The sequence below is a fragment of the Manis javanica genome, chromosome 1, assembly GCF_040802235.1.
Source record: "Manis javanica isolate MJ-LG chromosome 1, MJ_LKY, whole genome shotgun sequence".
Lineage (NCBI taxonomy): Eukaryota > Metazoa > Chordata > Mammalia > Pholidota > Manidae > Manis > Manis javanica.
Genome location: NC_133156.1, coordinates 94,804,858 through 94,824,286, shown reverse-complemented (window position 1 = coordinate 94,824,286; position 19,429 = coordinate 94,804,858). Strand labels below are relative to the sequence as shown.

Below are 19,429 nucleotides of genomic sequence, written 5' to 3'. Positions count from 1 at the left end.
AATAGTTCAACACTACAAAATCTGTGGGATGCAGTGAAGGCCAGGCTAAGAGGAAAGTATATTGCAATACAGACTTACCTCAGGGAAGAAGAACAATCCCATATGAACAGTCTAAACTCACAATGAATGAAACCAGAAAAAGAAGAACAAATGAGAACCTAAGTCAATAGAAGGAGGGACATAATAAAGATTAGAGCATAAATAAAGAAAATTGATAATAATAAAAGAATAGAAAGAATCAATGAAAGCAGGAGCTGATACTTTGAGAAAATAAAGAAAATAGATAAACCCCTAGCCAGTCTTATTAAGAAAAAAAGAGCCTACACACATAAACAGAATCAGAAATAAGAAAGGAAAAATCACTATGGACACCACAGAAATACAAAGAATTGTGAGAGAATAGTATGAAAAATTACATGCTAACAAACTGGATAACCTAGAAGAAGTAGACAACTTTCTACAAAAATACTACCTTGAAGGCAGACCCAGGAAGAAACAGAAAATATGAACAGACCAATTACCAACAATGAGATTGAATTGGTAATCAAAAACTAAGAACAAAACCCCTGGACCAGATGGCTTCAATGCTAAATTTTATCAAACATTTAGTGAATACCTAATTCCCATCCTCCTTGAAGTTTCCCAAATAATAGATGAGGAGGGAATACTTCCAAATTCATCCTATGAGGTCAGCATCACTCTAATACCAAAACCAGGTAAAGACACCACAAAAAAAGAAAATTATAGACCAATATCCTTGATGAATATAGATGCAAAAATATTCAACAAAATATTAGCAAATCAAATTAAAAAATGCATCAAGAGGCTCATACACCATGATCAAGTGGGCTTCATCCCAGGGATGCAAGGATGGTACAACATTTGAAAATCCATCAACATCATCCACCACATCAACAAAAGGAAGGACAAAAACCACATGATCATCTCCATACATTCTGGAAAAGCATTTGACAAAATTCAACACGCATTGATGATAAAAACTCTCAACAAAATGGGTATAGAGAGCAAGTACCTAATATAATAAATGCCATATATAATAAACCCACAGCCAACATCATACCTAATAGCAAGAGGCTGGAAACTTTTCCTTTAATATCAGGAACAAGACAAGGATGCCCACTCTCCCCACTTCTATTCAGTGTAGTATTGGAGGTCTTAGCCATAACAATCAGACAACACATAAAATGCATCCAGATTGCTAAGGAAGAAATTAAACTGTCATTGTTTGCAGATGATATGATATTGTACATAGAATCCACCCCAAAACTACTAGAACTAATAGTTGAATTCAGTAAAATTGCAAGATAGAAAATCAATACACAGAAATCTGTTCCATTCCTATATGCTAATGATGAAATAGCAGGAGAAGAAATCAGGAAAACAATTCCATTCACAATTATGTGAAAAAGAATAAAATGCCTAACCAAGGAGGTGAAAGACCTATACCCTGAAAACTACAAGACACTCATGAGAGATATTAAAGAGGACACCAGTAAATGGAAACTCATCCCATGCTCTTGGCTAGGAAGAATTAGTATTTTCAAAATGGCCATCCTGCCTAAAGCAACCTACAGATTCAAAGCAATCCCTATCAAAATACTGACAGCATTCTTCAACAAACTGGAAGATAGTTCTAAAATTCATATGGAACCACAAAAGACCCCAATAGCCAAAGCAATCCTGAGAAGGAAGAATAAAGCAGGGTGGATCTCGCTTCCCAACTTCAAGCTCTACTACAAAGCCACAGTAATCAAGAAAATTTGGTACTGGCACAAGAACCAGACCCATAGACCAGTGGAACAGAATAGAAAGCCCAGATATAAATCCAAGCATATTTGGTCAATTAATATACGATAAAGATACCATGGATATACAATGGGGAAATGACAGCCTGTTCAACAACTGATGTTGGCAAAACTGGACAGCTACATGCAAGAGAATGAAACTGGATAACTATCTAAGTCCATACACAAAAGTAAACTCAAAATGGATCAAAGACTTGAATGTAAGTCATGAAACCATAAAAATCATAGAAGGAAACATAGGCGAAACTCTCCTGAATATAAACATGATCAACTTTTCCCTGAACACATCTCCTCGGTAAAGGGAAACAAAAGCAAAAATGAACATGTGTGACTACATCAAAGTAAAGCTTCTGTATAGCAAGGGACACAATCAATAGAATAAAAAGGCATTCTACAGTATGGGAGAATATATTCATAAATGATATATCTGACAAGGATTAACATCCAAGATATATAAAGAACTCACATGCGTCAACACCCAAAAAGCAAATAACTCGATTAAAAAATGGGTGGAAGATCTAAACAGACACTTCTCCAAAGAAGAAATTAAGATGGCCAACAGGCATGAAAAGATGCTCCACATCACTAATTATCAGGGAAATCCACATTAAAACCACAATGAGATACCACCTCACACCCAATAGGATGGCCAACATCAAAAAGGCAAGGAACTACAAATGCTGGTAAGGATGTGGAGAAGGGGGAACCCTCCTTCACTGCTGGTGGGAATGTAAGCTAGTTCAACCATTGTGGAAAGCAGTATGGATGTTCCTCAAAAAACTTGAAATAGAAATACCATTTGACCTAGGATTTCCACTCCTAGGAATTTACCCAATGAAAACAAGATCCCAGATTCAAAAAGACATATGCACCCCTATGTTTATTGCAGCACTATTTACAATAGCCAAGATATGAAATCAACCTAACTGTCCATCAGTAGATGAATGGATAAAGAAGATGTGGTACATATACACAATGGAATATTATTCAGCCATAAGAAAACAAATGCTATCATTTGCAACAACATGGATGGAGCTAGAGGGTATATGCTCAGTGAAATAAGCCAGGAGGGGAAAGACAAGTACCAAATGATTTCACTCATCTGTGGAGTATAACAACGAAGCAAAACTGAAGGAACAAAACAGCAGCAGACTCACAGACTCCAAGAAGAGTCTAGTGGTTACCAAAGGGAAGGTGTGGGGGTGTGTATGTGGGGAGGAAGGAAGAAGGGGATTGAGGGGTGTTATGACTGGTACACATGGTATGTGTGGGGTCACGGGGAAGACTGTAGCACAGAGAAGACAAGTAGTGACTCTGTGGCATCTTACTACACTGATGTACAGTGACTGTAATGGGGTATGAAGGGGAACTTGGTAATATGGGTGAATGTAGTAACCACAATGTTTTTCATATGAAACCTTCATAAGAGTGTGTATCAATGATACTTAATCATAAAAAAAATTTGTAAGTTGTTGCACTTACAGGGCTGGTAATTTGTATCTGGGCCAAAAAAACAAGCTGTTCCAGCACATTGTCAGTGGTATAGGAGTTATATGCAAACAGCACTATGAGAACTTGTGGAGTAGCCAGCGAAAGCTTAATGGAGGAGGTGACCCTGGACCTATGATCTCACTGGGGCAGGAGAATTCTAGACAGTGGAAATAAATGCAATACAAAGTTGTGAATCAGACGATTCAATGGAAGGAATTCGGGTAATTTTGCAGTCTGGGAATACAGGGGTAGCGTGCGTGTGTGCGCGTGTGTGTGTGTGTGATGCCAGTAACTTAGGTTTGGCTTAAGGCAGATCTGCAGAACTTGTAAACAAGGTAAGGAACTGGAATTCCACCATGACAGCTCTGGGAGTTTTTTGAAACAAATTGGATTAGATTCTTACTTTAAAAAGGACACTTTGTGAGTTTGGAGAATGGATTGGATGAGGCCAGGGGCTGGTGAAAGTAATGCCGAGGAGGGGTTCTGCACCATAGCAGACTGCAGAGGTGGGGACATGGGTTCGATCCAGAAGGGGAAGGATGTCAGATGGGTGTGAGCAGTGAAGGAACAGGGCAGTTTCTCCATTTCTGGTGTGTCCCTGGGTGGGATTGGCCTTACAGAGAGTAGTATCATGACAAACAATGTACTCAGTTTTAGACAGGTTCAGCTGGGTCTAGGGGGCACCCTAGTTAATATTCCTGGCTGCCAGTTGGACTGAAGTCATTCAACCAATAAGCAAAAGAATTTGAACAGAAATTCAAGTCCTCTAATACCAAATAACTAGTGCATGTATTTTATAGACCTTGTGGACAATGCTTTTATTTGTATATGCTTGGAGGACATATGAGAAACTGTACGCATGTTCCAGCAGAGGGCAGTATTCAACTAGAGTGAAAATCAGGTAGTTTTTGACCATGGGTAAGCCTGGAGTGACTTAACTGAAGAACAAAACATTTTGAGCATAAGATCTTTTTATTTTTATAGTCTTTAAAGCCTGAAAGCAGACTTGCCTTTTGAGAACGACCAGAAGATGCTTAATGGATCATGTTTTTCTGTTCCTCCTAGGGCGTTGGGTTGAGGGGGCAGCTCCAAGCTTGTATCTGTAGCTGCCACTGGTTAAAAGACTATAATAACTTTAGCCTGGAAATTTACTTTGCTGTCCCAGTTAGTATGATAAATGGTTTTATTATTGTCTATGAACCAATTATGTTTCCATAATTTCATAACTGTACTCCCAGAATGGTGGGAAGTTATTCCAAATGAATTAAAAGGCTGAAAAGTCATCTCATTTTTAATATGCTCAGACGAATGAACTAATTATTAGTATTTATTAATCCACTAACTGACTCAGTTTTGTCCTTTGCTGCCTTTGTTATTTGATCTCCTGAAGAGCATTGTGCAGAACACCAAGCTTGGAAGATGCTGTGAAAAATAAGGATTTTCTGGTCAAATAAGTAGAAAATGTCTCTGAACCCCCCAGGTTGGAGACTGAGAATACATTGACTGTTTTGTGGGTCCTGGTTAGTCTTTTCATCAAGGAGCCCGTGTAACTTTACTTAACCTAACTTCTCTAAATTGATCATGGAAGAACTGCCTGTCCTTGGTTCCTAGCACCTCACGGAAGTGGTCTATGGAAGGTGCTTCAAAGATACTGCTCTTCCTCATCTCCACTGATTCTGCCTCTCTGGAACTAACTTCCTCCTTTTCACTATCACCTGGGGTCTCTCCATTCATTAGTACAGAAATGTTCATACTGGGGGAGGTGGGGCAAGGGAGGTGTTTTAAAAACTCAGGGTCACAGTAAATATTCAGATCACCCATGCACGCCATACCCAACTGCACTTTTTGTTGTTTGGGAGGCTGTTACCTACCAAGAGTCTATGGGGCCATAAAACAGAACCGCTGCGATATCACTGACCACTATATGAAGCTGTTTTCTTTTTTATTCTTTAGTCTTTTTTTTTTTTAATTCTGTTTTTTGCTAATTGTCTCAACTTTTGTGTTACTTGTCCCTTGCTTTGCTGGCGTCTCCCCATTAGTTATCTTCCACATTCTCATTAATGAAATGGGAGTTGGGGTTGGAAAGTGAGTTCCAGTCACAAAGCGGAGGGGGCAAAACCATTTCCTGCAGGGCTGAGGCAGCAGCTCCCCGCAGCTTCCGAGTGGCTTGCTCCTCAGCATGTGTGTGGAAGTCAGGAGACACCATGGGTCCCAACCCAAGACCCAGCCCAGGCAGGCAGACGTGAGTCCTGCAGGCTCACTTACTGTTCAGTAAATATTTGAGTGCCTATTTCATGCCAGGCACTGTCCTAAGCACTGGTGATACAGCAGTAACTGAAAAGGCAAAGCGTTTACTCAGGGAGTTTGTGCTCATTAAATTTCACTCAAGCATTAGCTGAGTGCCAGGTACTGCTCAAGGTGCTGAGAAAGCAGTTGTGAGCCAAGTGGTTTGTACACTTGGAGTACACATTCCAGTGGCCGTGGAGAGGGACATTTCTAGGAGGCAGGAATTTTCCCTATTTTATACATGAGGAGGTGGTAGCACAGAGAGGTCACATAGCTTGTCTGAGGTGACACAGCTTAGGCAGTCAGAATGCAGGTGTGTAAATTCTCTTATTCACCACCCTTATATAGCAGCAGCTTTATCCATTTAGTCTTTGGATTGTGGATCTAGAGTGCATTCCAGAGCAAAATTGGAACCACTGCATTGAAATGAGTTCTCTTCCATGCAGCTGACGTGTCTCATGAAGTCCTTTTAACGGGACATTTATGATGCTCACGCACAGACAGGTCTTGATGACACAGCCCAGCAACAAGCAGACTGCTAAAACCTCAGCTCTGCATGAACTGGCTTCTGAACATTATGCAGGTTACTTAGCTGTTTTCTTTTGTGGAAAATGATGGAGCCGAGTGTCACTGAATCCTTCATATTAAGGCTGATATGACACAGATAGAGCACCTTGACCAGCATCTGACTGTGGGTACTCAGCCAATGCTATCTTGTTATGAGTGCAAGTTATGACATAAGCTAGTTAATGGCAATCATGTATGTGTTGAGAGACTGGGACACAGCCCTTCATGTCACAGTGACAAGGTGAGCAGAATTTTAGCCTGAAGATTCTTTAGACAATGATACAGCACTTTGCTGTGTGCTCTGGGTGAGTGAAATGTGATGAGGAAATTGTGTGGTAGATTCTCCTTATTTGAGAATCTTCTGTAAGATATTGGGGAAACAAAAGGGCTTTAACTGTTTAAAATTTCCTTTCCAAGACTGTTTGTTTGAAATACTCTGACTCAGTGCTTTTTTAATAGTCCCAGTCATCAGGATAGAGACCCTTTACATCAGGGTGGCTTGGACCTGAGTGAGGTGCTGAGGACTCAGAGCAACAATTAGGGCAGCTGTTTGGTGGGGATGATCGCTCAGCTGGACACACAACTTTTACCCCAACCCTAGTATGGAATATCCATCCAAGGACTTGATCAGCATTGTTCACCTCAAAGTTGGTTATTTTGGCATTTTCAAGACTATTTATTACAAATCATACCTAGAGAATGTACCTCCCAGCCCCAGAAAGTGATTTGTAATTGTTTCTTTCATTTTACAGAGCAGTTTAGCCTTTTTTGTACTTCCTTTACGGATTGATTTTGTGGATCCACTTTCTCCTCCTGCCCGCAGGAGGAGAAAATGAGGTTCTTTAAAGGATACAAATAGGATATCAAGCTGATATGATATTTATTTTACAGATGATTACAATAATAGTACTGTTTTTCCCCACATGAAGAAAAATTCTCCTTGCCTCCCTGAGTTTATTATAGATCTAAAGAATCATAGTTTGAGCAGGAAAGAATGTCAGATTCCTCAGAACTCACCTAGATGCAGCGAATCCTGCTTGCATCTGCTGTGGATACTTTGTTCCCGCAGCGTCAGGGTAGCTGGGTAGGGGGCAAGCAAACATTAACTAAGAGTATCAAATGAGGAGTCTAATATAGTTGAAATAAGCTTAAGTTGAAAATACGGCTAAAGAGTTTCTTTCCTGAACTGAAGTAAAATCTAATTATGAAGTCTTAGGGACATAAAAGTATTCCCAAAACAAAGTCGAATCTTGTTTATATCTTTAAAAGATGGCTTGCCTGGTTTTATTCAAGCAACTGAGTAAATCAGGAAAATTATATCCTGATTTCAGTACGAAATATAGTGATTTAGAGCTTGTTTGATTGTTGCGGTTTGGGCTGAGGGTATCATTTTTTCCCACATGACTAAATTGTTTACTCTTTGAGATTTTGTGGGGGACAGGAGACATGCATACTGGAGAGGTAAAACAATCTATATTATAAAACATGTTAAGCATAATCACCTTATGACCCAGTCATTGCCCTCCTAGATACTCAAGAGAAATGAAAACATACATTGTCAAGAAACTTGTACACAAATTCATAGCAGCATTATGCATAATTGCCAAAAAGTGGAAACAACCCGCTGTCCCTCAGCTGAGGACTAGATATTCAAAATGTAGTTTGAGCAGTGGAATACTATTTGGCAATAAAAAGGAATGAAGTATTGATATATCACAACATGAATGAACCCTGAAAACACTTATGTGAAGGAAGTCAGTTACAAGATTGCATATTATATAATTCCATTTATGCAAAATAACCAGAATAGGTAAGTCCATCAAGACAGAGTGTAGATTAGTGATTGTCTAGCACTGGGGAGGGGTGGGAGCAATTGGGGAGAAATGGGTAGTGAGTGCTAATGGGAATGTGGTGGTGAAATATTCTAAAATTAATCGTGGTGGTTGTGCAACTCTGAATATGTTAAAAATCATTGAACTGTACACTTTAAATGGGTGACTAGTATGGTATGATACTTCAGTGAAGCTGTTATAAAAATGTATAGGTAAGACATATGTACTAAGATGTAACAATGATATTTTCTTGGTTTAAAAATTTAAATTTTGTCACTCAAAGTATCACAAATAATTTACATTAAAATTTGTATTAAAAAAAAGATGCCTTAAATTCTTTCTGGAAGACCACAGAGCACAAACATAGAAGTTATATTGCAGAACATGTTTTGGAGTTGCTCAAGGGCAGGAATTTCTTCTCCCACCTGGACACCCTCTCCCTGGCTGCTGATCCTGCACTTCAGTAGCAGCCCAGTTGAACTTGTTTAATTGAGTGGGGTGTTGGGGCTTGTGGACTAATGGATTCAGGTAGATAGTTCTGTAGATAAGTGCCTGTTTCTCCCAGTCCACATTTATCATGGGTAGACCAAAGGATAGTTCTTAATAGTATTCTCACTTGTAGAAAAAAGAAAAAAAGAGAGTGATGGGGATATTGAAACTAAAGGTCAAAGTTATAATTTTCTTTTCAAAGCCATTGAATTCAGAGTGGTAAATAATTTCTCAGATTTGTACCCTTTGCCATTTAAATTCTCTGGTGACTTGAATCAGACACGCCCATAGGATAAAACATGGAAGAAACACCTGGGAGACAGGTTGTTATAAGCCAGACACCAGTGGGTAGCTGGTGGAAGAGGAGGCTTTTGGACTTGGCTGGACAAGTGGGAGGAAACCAGAGGAAAAGCGGCCATCTGTTGGATCAGTTGGGCAGTTCAGTTGTGTAAAATAGTGCTATCATATAATATAAATAGCACTGCTGGTGTCTGAATTAGTAGTTCAAAAAAGTAAATGACTTTGCCTTCCTGACCCACAGCTCACCTAATGATCTACCACATCTCATAAGCTATTTTGGGCCACCAGATCTAGGTGGAGAAGTGAGGCATTTATTCAGTGCCCATAAGGTGCTAGGCTCTCTGCTGGCACTGGGGATACAAGTATTGGACCAAAATTGATTTGGACTCCACCTTCCCAGAACTCAGTCTATTGGGAGAAAAGGATTCATTCAGACTATGAACTACCCTGGGGAGTTCTGAGTTACAGCTACTGAACCCTGTTTTGAAAACCCTGTTGTGTGGTACAGTCACTGGTAGACGTGAATATTAGAGATAATTTCTTGTTCTGTTATAGTTTGGCCAGAAAAACCATGTTTATTAGATTTGGTAAGTCTGACTTGGGCTAATCCTTACGTCTGCGTGGGTCCTGAAGGCATGATTAATGTGTAAAACAGAAGCACTTGAGGTTGCTGAAGGTTGCTATAGCAACAAGTGGTTTGATTCCACTGTGTAATTGGTGGTTCAGTGGGAGAGTGTAAAAGGATCCTAGTAATTCAGGAACTCTTCTGGAGCAATTTAATTAAACTCTGGTAGAATGGGTGCCAGCTTCTCTGAAAGGTCTAAGTTATAGTTCTGCATATGCTTAGATCAATTAAAGATACATTATTATCCTGAATATATACATTGTCACAAATACTTTAATGATTTTAGGATAAAGGTTCTGTAACTTTGAAAGGTTTTTGTAAAATAGTGATGTACAAATTTTATGGACCTGTCTTTTAAAATAGTTTGTGGTGTTTTTATCAGACTCCAAAGAAAAAGGCTGACAATGTATAAAGATGAGCTTTTTGAAAAGTGCAGGGAGATGGATCTGAAAATACCACCAGGGGTGGAATCTGAAAAAACTATCAGGGTGAACATATTTTTTATTACTGCAAGATTAGCAGTCTTGATTAAAATGCATACTATTCTTCTGTATCAGTTGTAGTTACAGAATTCTTTAAAGGAATGTCCTGTAACAGGCAAGGAAAAAAATGTGTGACTCTGATGTCTATGGAGATGTGTCTTTTGAAATTTTGGTTCGGGTTACCCTCCCCTTCCTTTTATTTTTTAAAACATCTTAAACACCTTGGTGGTATCTTTCCCACTTCTCCAATATTTACAGTTTGTGTAAACATGTTTCAAAACAAAACCCCTTGTATGTTCCTGTAATGTGGTAAACAACATAGGTGCTTCACATCAGTTTTCTGCAGCGATTTTTCTGTGCAGTTGGCTGAAAAGCTTTATCTTAGTGTTTTGAAGCTTGGTGCTTAAACCGCAGGCTTTTAAAGTGTGAAGCTGACCCATTAGCTGACCAGGTTACACAGGTGTTGCTCTGCTGCCATCTGGAGGCCTTGTGTGAGGCGTGCATTTAAAGGGAGGAAGGGTCTACAGGAAACAAAAGCTGCGTAGGCTGGGTGTCACCCACCACCTAGCCCCCTATTCCCTGTTGAGGTCACTTGACATGACCACATGAAACTGAGGCTATTTCCTTTACATTTTCATTGTATAGCTGGTAGGTATTATGAATTCAAGGACAGTATACTATTATACAGTATAAACATCTTATTACTCATTTGATAGAAAGCAAATTCAAAGTACCGTTATGCAGATTTTTAAAAAACATTATATGACAGTGAGGAAGCTGATTTCTCTGCTCCATTCTTGCTTTATTATGACTTGTATGGAAAGTCATTGTTGCTAGGCAGTAAAAAGAACTTGAATAAATCTACTTGGAGGCTGAGGCCATAGATGACTTGAATTACTAGGAGTGGCAAAGAGGAGGAATAGGGAATGTCTACTTAATGCACCTGCTGGGAAAATCAGTGGCGCTTTCAGTGGGATCAGCATTCAGTGGGATCCCAGGGACAGAGAGGCTGAGGGGTCGAGAGGAGGGCCTTGGGTGCAAAATGTTGTCTATTAAATCAAATTCTAGGTAAACATTCTTAGCTGAATGCCCTTGCTAGAGGTGTCCCTACATGTTTATTTTCCCCAGGCCCAAACCTGCTTTTCGTAGCTATTTCAATGACAGTGGCTCTTTATGGGCAAATGATTATTTGGGAAGAGAACCAATCAGTCAAGACACAGAGGAGATGCTCCTTAAGTGAACCTCCCTGTTCATCCGAGAACATCCTGACCACTGATGTTTCCAGGAAAGCCTTTATTATAGGAAGAGGATTCCCGTGTGCCTACGGCTCATCGGAGCTCAACCTGGCACTGTCCAAGTTTGGAGCCCAAGGGCTGTGAGGGTGCTCTCAAAGTTCAGTGATGCTGGAGGAAAGGCATCCCCTCGGATGAATCACATTTTTTTGAAACATACGAAATCTGTGGTATTTGAGGAAACAGACACGTGGGATTTCCTCAGGTGGGTACAAGTCACGTCCTTAGAATCTGCTATTTTGAAGAGCCTTCAGTCTGTGAGCAGCCTTCCTTCTGAATCAAGGGCATTTATTTGCTTAATGATCTTTTTTTCCCCTCAGGATTTCCTGTGAGAGCTTCTGGGCTTGTTTACGTCTTGGTCCACACAAATAACACCAGAGCATGAGGAATCGGGTTATCAGATGCTCTGCTCTGCAGAGAGCTGATTTTTAAGAAGCCTCATCTGAAAACCTAGCTCTGTTCACACAGCTGCTGGGCAGCTTGTTTTTACTGGCCACGTTGGTTCTTTTTTGTTTTCCTTTTTTCTAATGAAAGCTACTATTGTATCTTGATGAAAATTATTCCCTTTGCAGAGATTAAGAATTTGGGCTCTGGCAGACCACCACCTGAAAAGGAGAATGTAAAGGTAATGATGCCCTGCCCTCCTTTCTTCTCTGTTCTTCTTTCCAGGTTGAAGTAAAAGCGAAGTTCTACTGGTTAAAAAAACTTAAAAACAACCTAAAACAGGGATGTGCCCCAAGTTACATTCGGAATACCTTGACATTCAGTTTCCTCTATTGAATTTTCAGACTCTACTGATTGACGAAACCCAGTTATCTTTCTTGGTTGGAGTTGTATATGCAAGATGATTGAATGTATTATCCAAAACAAATTTGTGCTTGAAGGTTGATAGCTGCAGATGTTTGCCAGGAATGCAATTGCAAGAGTAAACCTGGGAGATATTTTCTGAGAATAAAATAACATATGGATAGCTTTCAGGCATGTTACACCTTGGGAAAGATCCTTTCCTTATTTTTAGTTCTAAAATAATATTAAGTGCCAGGCTATTTTTTCATTTGTGTGGTGGTACAAATAATACATTTTTACTGATGTTTTCCAAGGCCATTTTTCCAGTTTACAAAAATAAAGAAACATTAGTATGGCACATAAGTGATTTTTTAAAATCCTGCCTGACTTTATCTTTTACAGTGTGTGAAAAGCCTGGTGGCCCAACTAAATGAACATGAAGGCCAGGACAGTCTACATTTGGGTATGTTCCAAGAGATTTACTGTTTACAATCTAAAAAAAAAAACAAAACAAAGCAACGAAAGCTTTTCCTGAGCAGTTTTACTCTGAGCTGGACTCTGGCCTAGGGCTTGTCACATGTCACCTTGTTATTCTGATGATGTAGGTACTACTAGTGTTAGGTGAAGTGACTGGTGGAGAGTAAGTGGTGGAGTTGGAACTCATAATTTTGTTCTGCCTGGCCCTGGAACTCCCAGGCTTCCCACTATGCCATTTTGATACCCACTGGGGAACCCCTTGTTGCTGAGCCTGGGATTACAAACTAAGATCTGAGCTCTGATCTTACTCCTTGGCCTCAGGAAAAGACCAGATGTTTGTCCTGGGGCCTGATTCTGATGTGGGTGCCCTTTCAAAGGAACCAGTGGCTCCCTTGGCAAGGTGAAGGTAGTTCTCCCATGGATCTGGAAGTTCTCCTCTGCTCACATGCATTCTAGTTCAAAGTTCTCTGTGGGCACCTCCCCAAATCTCCCTGGGTATTTTGTAATTCTCCAGGGCTAGTCTGACTTCTCCTTTGAGTTGGAGCCTGATAAAGCTTTTGGGGATTTGAGGACATACACAGGCTGGACTGTCAGGTGATACGGTATCTGGACACCTGGGTGGTCTGGAAGACCTCTGGGGTTGAAAAGTGGAAAGCAGATTACCACGATCTTGCCCTGTTGGTTTCTTCTGGCTCCCGAAGCGGAGGCGGCTCATATACATGGAAGGCACCTGAGCAGAGCAGTCTTAGGAGCAGCTGAGGTGTGGTATCAGGGGCAGCAGGGGTGGTGGTGAAGTGCTCAGGCTGCTGTGAGATCAGGGATGGCCAGATAGTGCCCAGGGTGAGTTTCATAGAGAAGGTGGGGGCTGCGGAGCCTTGTGGTGCAGGGGCTCACTGGGGGCTGGGCCGGTGGTACGCAGCTGGCACACCAGGTCAGCACACCCAGAGCAGTTACAGCAGCTGGGAAATCGTGAGGAAGAAGGCAGGGTGAGAAGAAAGCAGCGTCAGCGTCAGTGGGCTGTGCTGCTCGGCGATAAGCTGGGGGTGGTTTGCTCCATGTCCTTGCGAGAGGTGCTGCTAGAGCTACAACAGAAACTTGGACTGTACCAAGCAGTGTGCACACCTTCAATATTTCTGCTATATAAGGAAAGAGTAATAATTTACTTCTAGAAGGGGGAAAGAGGAAAGAGAAATGAAAACAAACATCTCTGTAAGATGACTGTTGTGGGTCACTGAAGCCAGAATAGGTGTTGCTCACGCATACAGGATGTCTCATCTACAAATTGCATCATGCTCCCAGGAATGTTAGCTTTGAAGAATGTTTACCAAGACAAATTGCTGGTGGGGAGGAGTGTTGGCTATTAAAAGTATTAAATAGCAGGATTCTTTTAATTTTAGTCTTGAAAACCTACTCCATTCTCAAACTAATAATACTTGCTGGGTAAGAAGACGCGTGTTGAGAAAACTGTAGTAGCCTGACCTAATCTGAGTGTTTTGTCAGTAACGTCATTAAGTAGTGAAGGATTCAAGAGAGACAAATGTGTATGACTTCAATCCAGTGCTTTATGAAATGGACCATGAATAATTGCTCCTTGTGCTAGAAATTTGCTTTTTTTTGCTGTTCACTTAAACTTTTTGTATTAAGTCACCTAACTTTATGCAAAGAAAATGATTAATAGATTTTTGAAAACACATTCAAGACAGGAGTGGGCAGCAAGCTATGAGCAGCAGTCAGATGGAAAGCTGGAGTCTGGAACTGGAAATGGCTCTCTCCATGGCCATTTCCAAACTGTTTTGTTATTTTATATGGTTTTGTATTCTGGTCAGTTTGTAAGGAAATGCTGATAATGTAGGGTCAAGGTATATGTCTTTGTTGACTTGCTTTATTCAAAATGTTGTATTGTGAGTTTAGTGTGATTTCATAAGCTATATTGGTGCTGTCCCAAGAGAACTTGGTGACGATGGACATGTTCAGTATTTGCTCCATTCAGAACGGTGGCCAGTGAGCACGTTTGTCTATTGAGTACATGATGTGTGACATATGGCTGTGAAACTGACTTTTAAATTTTATTTAACTTATTGCCCTTGAAGTTCTTTTTGTATTGTTGACCCATCAGAGCATCAAGAATCATACAGGCCAATAGTTCACATGCCAAAAGTGACTGTTGATGGGAGGGATAATGTCTCAGGTGTTAATAGCTGGTAAGCTCATCCAAACCAGTGCCCTGGAGCCACTTCAGCAAGTGGTGAGACTACATTTATGGTGAGTCCAGGAGTGGTGATCCGTTCTCTGTGGATGCTGGAAAGCCCTGGTGTTTTGCTCAAAAGGAAGCATTATCATTTGGAGAACTGGGGTCCTATTTTGTTGCTGTCATGGTGGAGAGTGGGTTGTGCTGTTCCTTCACATTTTAGGCACATAGAGTGGAGAGATCAGAGCATTTGGAGGAAATGGAAAAAGAGAATGTAGATGAAATGGGTCAATGCAGAAATTAAACAACAAAGGGTCCATTTGGCTCAAGTATATGGGACTAAATATGATTAAGTGATAGAAGTTCAGTAGTAGGCAGCAGCAAATACTGTGTCAAGGAGAAGGGGCAATAGCATCTGGCAGGAATAGTGGACAACCTGTGTGAGTGCAGGGGGACGGCTGAGCTTTGGCTGCCCTATTGGAATCCCAACCACGAACAAAGACATAAACCATCACTGAATCAGCAAAGTTTTCAATGACTTGATTAAATGCTGTCATACAAACCCTGCTTTTGAAAGATTAAATCTGAAAAAATATAACCATGAGCCTGGTTAGAAATTAAGGTTTCTAGTTAAAAGCTAAGTTCATGCTTGTGGACCATGAAACAAGAGTGCCAGTGTCTGGTGAATTACAGAAGCTCCTGGCAGGTGTCAGTCCTGCTCTCTCAGCAGGTGATGTTCAAGAGCACGAGCGAGGTTGTACATGAAAGACCAGATTTAGTGAGACTCATATTGAAGCTGATTTTCCTGCAATAATTTATCAGCCAAGGTCTGCATTAGAATGAAGATTATTTGAGGCTTATTGACTGAAACTGACATTGTATGAGTACTTCGATGGAAATAGTGAAGGATTGGTGAAACTTGTTAAGATAAGAACTGCATGAGCATGTTTTAACTTTGCTCATGCGGGAAGGTGGTAGGGAGGTAGAGAGATGCTGGGGGAGGTGGTGATGGAATTGGCTGACAAAATCCTCCCTGCTTGGAAAGTCCTTTTACTTTGAACCCATGGGCATGAAGCAGAGCCATGCCTGCTGTTCCAGGTTTGGCTGGCAGAGGGTGGACTTGGCACAACTGCCAGAAAAGATTTTAAATATGGTATCATGCTAAATAAGACTTTTGGAAAAATTAATCTTTTTAAATAATAGAAGTAATAAATGCTCACAGTAGAAAAATTTGACATTTTAGAAAGAGCAGAGAAAAAGAAAACATCTCTAATTTTCCTACCCAAAAGCAGCTACTTTTACATTTTGGTGTATTTACTACCAGTACTTTTCTATGCATCTATATTTACAGAATTGTGATAATATAAACCACAGAATTTTGTGTCCAACTTTATTTAATGTCATATACCATAAGTAAGCTCCATTTTAGAAGGTAGCTTAAAGTGATGATGTACATTTTTCTATAAGAAATGCAGATTACTTTTCTTACAAGAAGGGGAAAATGTCATGGATTCTTGCCAAAAGTATTTTTTGGCCAGAAAAATATCCTCCTTTTTTATAATGTGTATTGTTTGATTTATAGAGAGAGTGGCCTTGTTGTCAGTACATGGTGAGGCTTGAATCCCCATTATTATTTAATAGTTTGGGTCACTTTGTTGCTATTATTGTTTGTTATATATAATATGAGTAAAAAACTTAGTGGGGGTTGGGACTGGCAGGGGGGCATTAAGGAGACAAATGAACCAAAGCTGGATGTGGACAGAAACCGGACTTGACCCTCCCCTCACTGCCCGCCCCCTCAAAGCCATCCAAACCAATCAGGGGAGAGAAGGCAGCAGAAACAGACAGAAACAAGCAGTAGAAGTGAGGGGCTTCAAATTGCTCAACTAGACGATGCAGATGTTCATGACTATTGACAAGACCAAGGAGAAACAAGGCTCTGCACAGGAAGCTTAGGAAAATGTCAGCAAAGGGAAACTGGAAGGAAATGATGGGAAGATCCAAAGGAACAGTCCCTCTAGAAAGGAATGTTAGGTGTAGTACAAACTTTTTTCAAGATCTCTTATTTGTGGGCCTATCTGGGAGATATTCAAGCCCCTGGATTTCAGTGGTGAGCTGGACAGAGTGTAGTCAGTGCTAGTTTGCAAATCACCAAATAAATAGAACTAATTAGGTTAGTCTTTTCTTATATTAACTGCAAGTTTGGAATTAACGCCACTAGCTATTAAAGCTTATAAAACAACAATTTTAAGCTATTTGTGAAAAATAAAGTTTCAAGATGGTTTCAAGCAGGATCTTAGGCCTGGAATGTTAAGATTTAGGACCCCTGTCAATGGAAGCTGGCCCTCTCTTGGCTGTTTAATAGCTCATGTGTATCTATGCTGAGTTGTCAAGAATGTTGCATGAAACACAGAAGAAAAGAAGGGGAGAGAGCGAGCAAGCAAAGAGAAAGTAACAGAACTCCTGCCCTTCTAAAAGATGACTTTTCAAGCCTAATTTTTGGCAGATCTCTCTGCCCCAGGCTATAGAAGCTTCTGTGGGTTCCCTTTTTCCTTTTTTGGTGAGAACAGAGGGGGTGGGGAGGGCTTCATCTCTCTACTACAAACCAAAGCTTACCAGTGATTTGCTTTTTTAAAATACCCCATAGGGAAGGTAAAATTATTTATAAAAGTTATGACTCAAAATTCTATTAGTCCTTTTCAGTTCAGTGAGATTTTCTTATTGCAGTTGTTGAGGTTTCAAAAATGGTTTCTGGTAGAAGAAATTGCTGACTTATTGGAATTCTGTTGAGTGTTATAAATTTGGTTCTCTTATTACATGTGGTGTGCCTTTTGTATTTGTGGCTTCATTATTTGGATAAAATTCTTTTTGAATACGCATAAAGCATTTTTTTCTTTAAATCAGACAATTGGAATATTTATTGGCAGACTTTTGCCCCATAAATTAAAGAGTTTGGGATTTCTAGGTTAATATACACTATAGGCTAGGAAACATGAAACTAGAGTCTATCACATTATCTTTTTTTCCTTCTGTTTAAAAAAAAAAGCTATATGAAATTGTAAGTCCTTAGTCTAGGATGCTCTGATGTAATGCTGAGCCTAATATTCTGCCTATTGTTTGCTCACAAATGTTATGAAAACAAATGTAAATGAAAGTGAGTAGGGTTAGGAGCTGGTAATTAAGCACCCAGATATCCTATGGGTGTAAACTCCACCTGCACATCAGAATTACCTTGGAGCTTTAATAATCCTGAAGCCTGTGTCCACCCCCAGAGAAGTCTGATTTAATTGGTCTGGAGCCTGTGCTTCCAGAATTGTTAAAGAGCCCCAGGTGTGGCCAAGGTTAAGCATCACGATGGTTCTTTCAGGGAGTTCTGCTCTGCTCAAATCACTCCTGACTTTTACTGGGCTTTCCACATTTTGGAACTGGGGAAATGTCTTTCTTATGTCTGTCTGTCTGTCTGTCTGTCTGTCTGTCTATCTATCTATCTATCTATCTACTACAAAAGTAATCAGTGGAAGCTAATTTGTATTAGATTTGCACACTTTCAGTGATTATCACCATTAATTCATTGTAGATTGGTGGTAAATGTGAACACTCTGGAAAAAAAAATTGAAAAAATTTCCCAAGTAGTTGGACCTCAGTGAGCTGATTTAATCTTTAAAGTTTAATCATTTTTAAACATGAAGGACTCAGGGGACTGGAATTTCTGTCAGTCATCTTCTGGCCTTCAAGGTGCACAGGTAGGGATGGAGGAAGTTGGGTTTACACTAAGGGTCTCACAGGATGCCTGATGTCTGGCCTTAGTACCTGGTGTACATCTAAGTCACCTTTTTCTTTCATCTTATAAAGTAACTTAATTCCTGAAATGTAATTGAGGGAGGGGGAAAAATGGCAATTCTTTCTCTGAACTCTAAATTTTCATGGTCCAAAATAAAATCCTCACCTCCAAATAAACCAGTTTATTAAGTAAATTCCATAGGTTACATCCCTAAAGATTCTGTTTTGAATTCAAATCAGATGATTAGATTATAAATCTTAAACAAGTAGAAATCTTAAGGAAATTACAACTAATAAAATATGAAACAAATGAAAAATATAAAATATAATCTAGAAATAGTATTCACAACATTTTTATATGGGTCAATAAAATAATACTCGGGGGTTTTGTTCCCTTTTCTTGTGTTGAAACACTTTGGAATGCCTGTGTGTATCGGCACTTAATGACAGAACTGCCCTCCCGGGGGAATCACTGGGCTGTGGGCTTGATTGCAGTGCGTTTATGTGAGTTAGGCTTGCTTTTTACTGAGTACCAGTGGTTAATCCCTTGGAAGAGACTTTAGAGCAATTAAGATTCTGGTAGGCTTTCATGCCAGGCAGTGCAAGCTCTAACAACTTATTGGATGTTTGCTTTAACTTTTAGAGTGGCTAATTTAGAAGACGTTTTAATGAAACATGGCCCCTTCAGGCATGGGCAAGAAGCCAACAGAATTTATTCTACACAATATGAGATTCTGCTGAAGGATATAGAGTACAGAGAAATAATGTAATCAGAGGTCAAATAGGAGATCCCCAGTGGTAAATAATCTGTTTCTTTATAATAATTAAAATTTAACAAAGTATCAGAATACAGAGTGAGCTAAAGGTATCTAGAACATGAGGAGAAAACTTCCAGTAAGCTGGCTGGGTTTCCTTCTATTTCTTGAGGTTTGTCTGCCAATAAGATTTCTGGTCTAACTGAGGTAGACTTATCTACCCACAGGTGCCACAGGGGAGCTTCTCACTGGG

At 40.0% G+C, this 19,429-nt stretch overlaps 1 protein-coding gene across 6 annotated transcripts in view; it reads left to right on the top strand.

Moving 5' to 3' along the window:
• ARHGEF28 (Rho guanine nucleotide exchange factor 28) overlaps positions 1–19,429 on the top strand; it is a 327,107-nt gene that overhangs the window by 159,992 nt on the left and 147,686 nt on the right. For 5 of the 6 annotated variants that reach the window (XR_012130564.1, XR_012130563.1, XM_073235080.1 and 2 more), the window contains exons 8-9: positions 11,763–11,815; positions 12,379–12,439. The exons of the other annotated variant lie outside the window; for it this stretch is intronic. Coding sequence is in view for 3 of the 5 variants with exons in the window: in XM_073235080.1 (XP_073091181.1) it covers positions 11,763–11,815; positions 12,379–12,439 (114 nt within the window). In the remaining 2 variants the exon portion in view is untranslated. The remainder of the gene's footprint in view (positions 1–11,762; positions 11,816–12,378; positions 12,440–19,429) is intronic. 6 annotated transcript variants of the gene reach the window in all.